We start from the raw sequence: 9,850 nt of genomic DNA on the forward strand, positions 1-9,850 counted from the left end.
GAGGAAGATTGGCCCTGAGCTAACATCTGTTGCCAATCTTCCTCTTTTTGCTTGAGGAAGATTGTCGCTGAGCTAACACCTGTGCCAGTCTTCTTCTAATTTGTATGTGGGATACCGCCACGGCATGACTTGAGAGCGGTGCTAGGTCCACACCTGGGATCCAAGCCTGGGAACCCTGGGCTGCTGAAGCGGCAGGTGCGAACTTAACCACTATGCCACCAGGCCAGCCCAAAGTGTATTTTTGACTTACAATATTTTGACTTAAAGTTGACTTTCAACTTATGATTGGTTTATCAGGATGTAACCCCATCGTACATCAAGAAAGACCTGTACTCATTATTTCCTTCTTTTCTTGCATCACAGTATTATTCCGTCCATACTAGGGATCCCATCCCTGCCACCTCCTTCTAGATCTCACACAGAGTCTCCCCTTTTTCTGACACATCTTCAGATATCCTTGTCACAGCTTTCTCTTCTGCAGAATTGAAACAGATTTTAATCTCTCCTATCTTAAAATAGTATCTTTCTATTCTGACGCATGTGACAACATAGATGAACCTGAGGACATTACACTGGGTAAGATAAGCCAGTTACAGAAAGACAAATCCCGCATGATCCCACTCCTGTGAGGCATCCAGAGGAGTCAAATTCATAAGGACAGAAAGGAGAGCGGTGGCTGCCAGGGTTTAGGCGGGGAAATGGGGACTTGCTGTTTAATGGGTGTAGAGTTTCAGCTTTGCAAGATGAAAATGTTCTGGAGATTGGTTGCACAAAAATGTGAGTGTTTAACTTAATGCTGCTGAACTGTACACTTAAAAATTGTTAAGATGGTAAATTTTACGTGTATTTTACCACAGTCAAAATTTGAATAAATATATATACATATATATATATATATCCCTTCTTCATTTCACTTCCCCCCTCACCTACCACTCTCTCTCTTCCTCTTTTCAAACTTTTCTAAAGAGGTAACTGTGTCCCCCTTTTCCATTTCAACTCTCATGCCCTCCCTCAGAACATTTCAGCCCAGCTTCTGCCCCATTCCACAACCAGCCCCGCCCTCACCACGGTCGTATTGCTGGATACACGAAATACGTGTTAGTCTTGACTTGACTTGATCTCTCAGCAGCATTGGACGCTATTGACCTCTTTACAACACTTTTTACGTTGAATTTTTACATTTTCCAGTGCCCTCTGAGTCTTCCTTTACACTATATATGGCTTAAGTGCTGCTCTTCCTCCAAGTTCTTTCAAAAGATTTCTACACTTCACGCTGGGTATCATTTCTCTGAGCTCAGCTACACTCAGTGGCTTCGATTATAAACTATGTAATTGCAAAATCTTTATCTCGAATTCAACATAGCCAGTTGCTGCTTGGACATCACCACTTGTAAATCCCACAAAACTTGAGGCTCAGTGTGTCCAAGGCTTCCTCATCATCCTCCCCAGACTGCTCCCTCCTGGGAATGGGATCGTCCCTTTTGTATCTTGTACTTAAGGCAACAAATACTTTTGAAAATCTACCACGCTGGGAAAAATGCCCTCCAATAAAGAGCCACAGAACCTTTTCATAAAGAAACCATGTTGCAGATTCACAATAGAGCATCAAGCAATGTCTGTCTGGTGTTTTACCAGCCTCTTGAACTTGAGAAAGTTATTTATCCTTTCTGATCTTCATTTTTTTTCAACTGTAAAGTGAGAATAATTACTCCACAGGTTGTAAAGATTAAGTAAAGAGATGCATTTAAAGCTTAATACAGAACCTAGCACAGAGCAAGCACTCAACAAATGTTACTTTTTCAAAAACCACCCTATTACCTAGTACTCACCTTAGCTTTGCCTTTCTCAGGTCCGGTAGCTTGCCTTGCCCTAGTCACAATCTCTTATTTTGCAAATCAGAATGAACTTACCTTTATCAGCAAAGGATTCTGAAGGACTGAACGAAGTAGCTGTACACATCAGCCAGGGTGATGGGCAGTCAGTGCACACACCAGTATGGGGAAACAGGTGTAGAAGCCAGTGTCTATTCTGACTGGTCAGTGCCCAGCCAGCTCTCTTCTGACTGCCTGATTGCCTCCATACTTGCTGATAAATATTTTGAATATCACCTCTGGTCTTATCCTCTGTAAAGAATTCTCAACCACTTTGATGAAAATATTAAGTTTTTTCTCTTCTGCGCCCTCTTACCGGTATATTTACACTGCACTCACCTTTTGGTTCTTTATGTTTCTGTCTTCCTCTGACTTTGGAGTTCATGGAGGCAAAGTCTGTACGTTATGCGTGTTTGGGTATCAGAACCTAGTCCAAATTCTGTTATGCGTAGTTATAGTTTAATAAATTCTTGTTAAATAAACACATGGGAAAAAGTGTGGTTCTTGCTATAAAGCATAAGATAAATAACATTCAAATCTCCTTTGTGGAAATTCAAATATATTTAGTTAATTTCTGGCTTTAATTTAGGGCAAATACCTTCTTTTAAACAAATGGTCTGATTGATCCTTAATATTGATGTTTTGACAAATTATGCCTAATCATTTTTGTCTTTTTAATTTTTTAATGTTTTTAGATTATTTCTGTTGATAGAATTTTGAATCAATAATCAGGAGATTCCATTTCTTCCCCAGTATTTCGTTATGTCTAAAAATTGAGTATTTCTTACAGGCCTTTGTGTTGCCACCCTGGGTATTGCAGTACTGATACGAATTTTGACTACATTTCTGATGGTGTGTTTTGCTGGTTTTAACATAAAGGAAAAGATATTTATTTCATTTGCATGGCTTCCAAAGGCCACAGTCCAGGTAATGATGGATCTTAACTCCTATTTCAATATGATCCCTTAAAATTTTGAATAAGAGGGCTTGTCCAAATTTGGTGAACAAAAGTAACTAAAGTTTGATTTATGAAAAGAATTTTTACTAATCTACTCTAAAAGTTTTATTTTTGGTATGCTGATTCCTTTAATATGATGGCTCATTTAAATTTCTTTAGATCTCCAGGGTACAACTGAAAATCCAATAAATCCCTATGTTACTAGAAAGCAGTAGTAGAGGGAGGGAAGAGTTTGAATTTTCATCAGTCAGAGCTCTCTGAATCACCTAGAGATTTTTCGTTTTGATGTCTTCTAAGAAGAGAGTGAAACAGAAATAGCGCGGCCCATGTTAGTGTTTGGAAATACTTCACTGTCAATATGATTGATGATCAGTTATGCTCAACCTCGGTCTTTATATATAATGGAGAAAGATTTATTGAGAAACAACTCAGAAAATGCTTTATTGATTTCCTAGATTATTAGTTAATATTAAATTTTTCAAACTAGCTGTACTTCCTGTCAGTTGTCTCAATCACATGACCCAAAATTTGTGCACTCTAACAAGGCACTAACAGGTGCTTGAAATTATTGACCATGCATTTGGTAGAATACCTATAATTGCTAATTAAATTAGAACTGTATAGATTATCATTTGTTGCAAATAGCCCTGATTGTATTGTATATTTTCAGACTAATTATAGCAAACAAGATTTAACTGTTGCATCCTTGATTATTTTGCAATTATTTAAATATGTAAATTTCTATTTCATGAGATGAAAATCAGATATTTTTAATTTAGGAAACTTTGAGGGTTGTGTATGCTCTGTAACTATATGCCAGATTTGGTGTGGCTATAGGTTTGGGCATTATCCCAGAGAAGTTTTTTTTTCATCAGACTTTGAAAGATGTCTGGGACATAATGGCTAAGAATACTGTGAGGTTTATATGGTACAATAAGTGGAATAGTTTCTCCCTCAGTGTCTCCAGCTTCTACACTACTTCTGGTAACTTTATTAGGTAACTATCAAAATAATTACTCTAGTAGCTTTGGTTTGAAAGATTTGTTTCTAAAGGTTAAAATTTGAAAGACAGCACTTTCCTGCTGTCAAAGCAAATTTATAATAAGGAGAAATTATCTTGGATGTGGTGAATAATGTATGTACTGTGAAGCAAGTATTGTATGGAATTTTCTTTTTTCTTCTTTTGCCACTGCCTAAGAAACAAGACTTTCTTGTATGTTTTTTTCCATATTAGTGTTCTTCAAACTTTTTGGTCCATGACCTGCTGTAAGAAATATATTTTAAATCACAATATATTTTAAATCAGCATACCTACAAACCTCAAAACATACACACACAACGGAGAACTGAAAGAGAAATATACATTGTAATGAGTGCAGTTCTTGCCAAGACTTCTTGAAATGTTGAATTAGTTATGGTACAAGGAACCTGAAATAACAAAGAGCCCTCACATACAGGGACTAAGTGAGATAGATTTTTCCTTCTCTCCCACCAGCAGTCCAGCATGGACACTCCAGAGCTGGCAGGGTGACACTGTCCTCAGCATGTGCCTTCCATCAGTTCACCATTTCTCATCAGGGGGAAGGGGAAAAAGAATGATGTGCAAGTGTCCATTTCTCTTCAGGGAACAATCCAAAAGTAGCATTTATCACTTCTGCTCACCTCTCAGTGGCCAGAACTTAGATATATAGCTTCATCTAGTTGCAAAGAAGGATGAAAAAAAGTCTTGGTTTGGACAGCAATGTGACCAGCTAACACTCAGGAGTTCTAGTTTAGAAGGGAAAAGGGGCATTCAGATATTTGTGGGCAATTAGTAGTCTCTGCCATTGTGTCTCATCCACACCAGCATTCTCTCTTCTGATTCATTGTCCTAGAGGACAACATTGTTGTGTTTTGTGGAATAAGGGAATAACCAGATTGATTAATATATTATTTTCCCAAGTGCACTAATATGGCATTTTGCCTCTAAAAGAAAATGAAGGTTTTCATAATACTTCCCAGTAGACAAATTTTAAATAAAACATTTCACCAAGACCTAAGGCAAAGAGTTCACCAAATACCTAATAAGATTACCTTCAAGTTTTGACAGTGCCTACCACTTTCAGGTTTCTTTATGTTTAACAATTAGTTTAGCTCTATAGCAATACATATTCTTATGTTTTTTCATTTAAAACTTTGCCATCTTCCAGTAAGTATCACTACACTTTTTTTAAAAGATTGGTATCTGAGCTAACATCTGCTGCCAATCTTCTTTTTTCTTCTTCTTCTTCTCCCCAAAGCCCCTCAGTACACAGTTGTACATTCTAGTTGTGAGTGCCTCTGGTTGCGCTATGTGGGACGCCGCCTCAGCATGGCCTGATGAGCGGTACCATGTCCACCCCCAAACTAGCAAAACTCTCAGCCGCTGAAGTGGAATATGCAAACTTAACCACTCGGCCACAGGGCTCACTGCACTTTTTCATCTTGTTCTTTTTTAATTCCAGATTCCTGAAGATAAAAGAGTGAGATGACCAGTGACTTTCTTTACTCATAAGGAATTTAGTATACAGAATCGTCTTATAGTCAATTATATCATGAGGCTGTATTTACCTTGTGTTTTGAAATATATTTGCCTGATATTTTTGTAACCCTGCCTTCTGCAACTAAGTACATATGAATCACCATCCCTTCCCCATGCCAGGGCAGGAGAATTTTCAGAATACCAAAACCAATTGCAGTACACTTTGAAAGAAAGAACTTTCTTAGTTGAACAAAAGAACAAGCAGTTTGTTTTTGCAAATGATAAAATAATTCACCTTTTTTCTATGTGCCTGTCTTATATGCCTGTGTCCAACTTTACCATTAAACTTTTACAGGCTGCAATAGGATCCGTGGCCTTGGACACAGCAAGGTCACATGGAGAGAAACAATTAGAAGAATATGGAATGGATGTGTTGACAGTGGCATTTTTGTCCATCCTCATCACAGCCCCAATTGGAAGTCTCCTCATTGGTTTGCTGGGCCCCAGGCTTCTCCAGAAAGCTGCACATCAAAATAATGATGGAGAAGTTCGAGGAGAGCCCTCTGAAGAAGTTTAGAGGTGAAAAGAGAGAATGCTAAATATATGATTAGAAAGCTGTACCAGAGGCTGCTTTTATCAAGATAGATATTGAAATATATAATATTTAAGCTTAAAATGTAACAGAACTTAAAGTGTGGTTATTTCTTTAAACAGCATTTTCAGCCATTACCCTTTCCATGTAGGTGGTAATGTTCTACATTTCTAGCCTGATTTCTCTATCTTCTTCTTTTTGCTTCAAACACTCCATCATTATCTTAATCTGTGTGGGGAGAAATACTCTTTAATGTACTACCACGATATCAGATTAACAGGGGAAAGACCGAGTTCGGTGTGGCGTTCTGCTGGCCAACAGCTCGCTCTGAGTGACTGTTGCCGCCACAGTTTTATGATGCGTGGCCACCTAGCCTCTCATGCCTTGAGTTGTTTTTGGATCCTCTTTTCTTTTTAAATACATTGTAATCTCTCATCAGTTTCTCCCCTCGCTTTCCCTGTTAATCTGCCTCTTCTCCATTTCTGCCCCTCTTACTACCTTTCTGTGAAGTATTGTAACTGATTGGCCCCACCAAAATTTTTATGTACACAAAGTATCTTCATTGGCTCTTCCTCTTGCACCTATTTGGATGACAAAAGCCCTCATTCAACTTCCTGCCTGGCTCCACAGAGTCCCCCACTTCAGTGGCCCCTCTGAGTTTGCCTCCCGCTAAGACGTGCCCTGGTCTAGCCCTTTCTTAGTTGTTTCTTGTGACCCACGTCTTCAGGCTCTTCCTGTTCTCTAGGTGACAGAGAGCCAATTTTCAAATCTATGCCACTCTCAAGAATATCATATTAATCAGGGTAAGTTAAGCTGCTATAATGAAGAAACAAGAAATACAGTACTTAAAAGAAAATGGAAATTTATTTACCTCTCATGAAACTGGCTGCCTGGTCGATGCTGACAGGGTTACTCTGCTCATGAGGTCTACTGAGATTTGTGTCCTTTTTTTTTTCGGAGGAAGATTAGCTAACATCTGCTGCCAATCCTACTCTTTTTGCTGAGGAAGGCTGGCCCTGAGCTAACATCTGTGCCCATCTTCCTCTACTTTATATGTGGGACGCCTGCCACAGCATGGCTTGCCAAGTGGTGCCATGTCCGCACCCAGGATCCGAACCAGCGAACCCTGGGGCCGCCAAAGTGGAATGTGCGAACTTAACCGCTGCGTCACCAGGCCAGCCCCGATTTGTGTCCTTCTGTCTTGATGTTCCGCCACGCCCTAGCTTAGGACACAGGTTGGAAGTAGATCTCTCCCATGTCTCCTTTCTAGCCTTCAGGAAGAAGGAAAAAAGAAAGTCCAAGGCAAGCAATTTATTTTTAAGAAAGTTGTGAGGAAGTTAGACACATCTCTTCTCTTACCTTCTATTGGTGATAACCACACCCAGCTATGAGGAAGCTGAGAAGTGTCTGTCAATAAACATTCACATTCCTATGAAGATGGAAAGATCAGATTTGGGAGTCAGAGGTACCATTGTATTGGGTGTTACCATCACTTAGTAGCATGTTCTTGCATGTTAACAAGGGCTTTCTAAAGATAGTACCTTTGACCAAAAAACTGACTTCTGTGGCAGGAATTTCAGACGTTGTGACATGACAACAGAGATGATATTAGAAGAAAGGCTTATCTGCATAGGTCATATTTTATCCCACTTATTCAACAGACCATCTTGGCTTTTGTGTATCACCCGTAAGTTTCTCTTTAGTCTAGGTCAACTCCTGCCTAGTTGCTAGAATAATCATGTTTAAATACAGTTTACACCTTTTATCATGCTGTATACCTGAAGCGTTTATTACTTATCACTTCCCATCTAAACTCTTTAATCTAGAATTTGAAGTTGAAGCTAATCTTGAAGGAGATATTAAATACGTATTAAATGAATGAATTAGAATCTTCTGATCCCACCAAGCTGATCTGCATATAGCCTGTCCACTCCTCTCGTCATTAGACTACCATTCCAGCCACTGCCACCATGACTTTCACCCCTGTCCAAAACTAGCTTAATTCTTATTAAGCTAACACAATATGAAGCCTTAACAGGCTTAATTTTTATGTCAGCCTGACACTGGTTACTCCATGGTAATATATTCCCTTAGTGTTTGTGCTGTCAGTTTGGACTGGGTTAATTCATGCCGAAGTTCAGACAGATGTTTCAAACTGCACTTCGTTGGTTAGGTGCCCCTTGGTGGTACCATAAACCGAATGCTCGTCTGGTCCTCCACTTTCACAGACTCTGAAACTAGATCCATTCAACAAATACTTACTAAAGGGCTTTGGTGACCCAGGCACATTATTAAGACTAATATTGTTCGTGTCCTTAAGGATCTGACAGTCTGATAGAAGAGAGAGACAATTAAACAAGAGATTGAAGAATGGTGTGATAAGTGCTGTGAGGCAAGAAGTACAGGAGTGCTAGGGAGCTCGCAGCAGGAGCCCCCAGCTAATCCAGGGGGTGGCCTCGGCTGGGACATGGGGGACGATGAGGACCTGGACAGCAAAGGGCACGTGAGACCGAAGGGCGCAGCAGTTAGCGCTCGTTCCCACCTTCACCAGTAGTTTAAGTACCAGGCTTTGAATACTTACTAACTTATACAAAGTACAGTTAGTATAAGTAAATGAGAATGTTATTATAAATATCCAAGTCCCCAAAGAAGTATCAGAAATGGAACTTCAGTGTGAAGAAATAGTTGAAGAGCCCACTAAGCCCCTGCCGATAGCGTGTTCCATTTTGCACAGCAGGCAGCAAGCTCTTTCCTCCCTCTCCTCGGTGGATGGCCACTGTCTAAATCTCTGTGACTCTGTCCAGTACTGGCCTCTGCAGGGCTCACCGTGTGAAGTCTCAGGTTCATCACCACATCCTAAGTCACAGCTCTTGACTTGGTTGGTGAACTCAGAGTTAACTTGATACAGAGTGTTGACTCCCACCAAGCTAATTTACTCCACCCCAACCACAGATAGAAAGGGTTACTTTAACCTCTGGGTGCCTGAAAGAAGGCTGTATGTACCCTACACACACTTCTGTCAGAGGACTTAGAACCTTTTTTCAGTTTTTTTTTTTTTTTACAGGTTTGTCTCCTATTAAATCAGCCCCTTAGGGGTGGGAGCCTTGCCTTGGTCATCTTTGAATCCTCAGCACTTTGCACAGGGCATGGAACACAGTAGGCATTTAATAAATGTTTGTTGACCAAATCAGGAGATCCTCTTCCAGTATCAGAAAACTCCTTGCCACTTAAGAGTTCAGATCTTAGACTGCTTCATCTGTCTCAGTCAGCGCGGGCTACTACAGCAAAACACCATAGACGGAGGGGCTTAAACAGCAGACGTTGACTTTCTCACAGTTCTAGACACTTGAAGTCCAACAGGAGGGTGCCAGCACGATTAAGCTCTGATGAGGGCTCTCTTCCTGGCTTGCCGATAGCCTCCTCTCCCTGTGTCCTCACATGGTGGGGAAATAGAGGGGTTTGGGGCAGAGTGTGCAGCCTCTCTGGTCTCTTCTTATAAGACACTAATCCCATCATGAGAGCCCCACCCTCAAGACTCGTCTAAACCTAGTCACCTCCCAAAGGCCCTACCTCTAAATACCATCACACTGGAGGTTAGAATTTGCTGCGACACAATTCAGTCCACAGCAGGGGTGTCAGAGTTCCAAGGATGGTGCTAGATAAACAGAATAAATTCTTGTTCTTCAGTGCCCTTTTCTCCTAGGGCTGGTGTCATCCATCTTCCCTCTGAGAAGCTCTTTTTTTTTTTAAGCAGACTAAGTTTCAGCTCTTTAAGTATTAACTCCAAATAACCCTGATGAGATTTGAGTGTCCTCAAAATTTCCTCAGCCATAGATTTGCAAATGATCTCATCCATTACATTCTTTAAAAATAATATTATTTTTTCTGATTACAAAATAATATATTTCCATTGCAGAAAATTTAGAACA

At 40.2% G+C, this 9,850-nt stretch overlaps 1 protein-coding gene across 1 annotated transcript in view; it reads left to right on the plus strand.

Annotated features, from left to right (window-relative positions):
- The window catches only part of LOC139044090 (sodium/hydrogen exchanger 9B2-like), a 29,501-nt gene extending 23,486 nt beyond the window's left edge, over nucleotides 1–6,015 (plus strand). The window contains exons 8-9 of the mRNA XM_070503665.1: nucleotides 2,662–2,798; nucleotides 5,685–6,015. Of these exons, the coding sequence (XP_070359766.1) occupies nucleotides 2,662–2,798; nucleotides 5,685–5,906 (359 nt within the window). The 3' untranslated portion in view covers nucleotides 5,907–6,015. The remainder of the gene's footprint in view (nucleotides 1–2,661; nucleotides 2,799–5,684) is intronic.
- The last annotated feature ends 3,835 nt before the right edge of the window (nucleotides 6,016–9,850 follow it).

Source organism: Equus asinus, unplaced genomic scaffold (assembly GCF_041296235.1).
Source record: "Equus asinus isolate D_3611 breed Donkey unplaced genomic scaffold, EquAss-T2T_v2 contig_589, whole genome shotgun sequence".
NCBI classification, from domain to species: domain Eukaryota; kingdom Metazoa; phylum Chordata; class Mammalia; order Perissodactyla; family Equidae; genus Equus; species Equus asinus.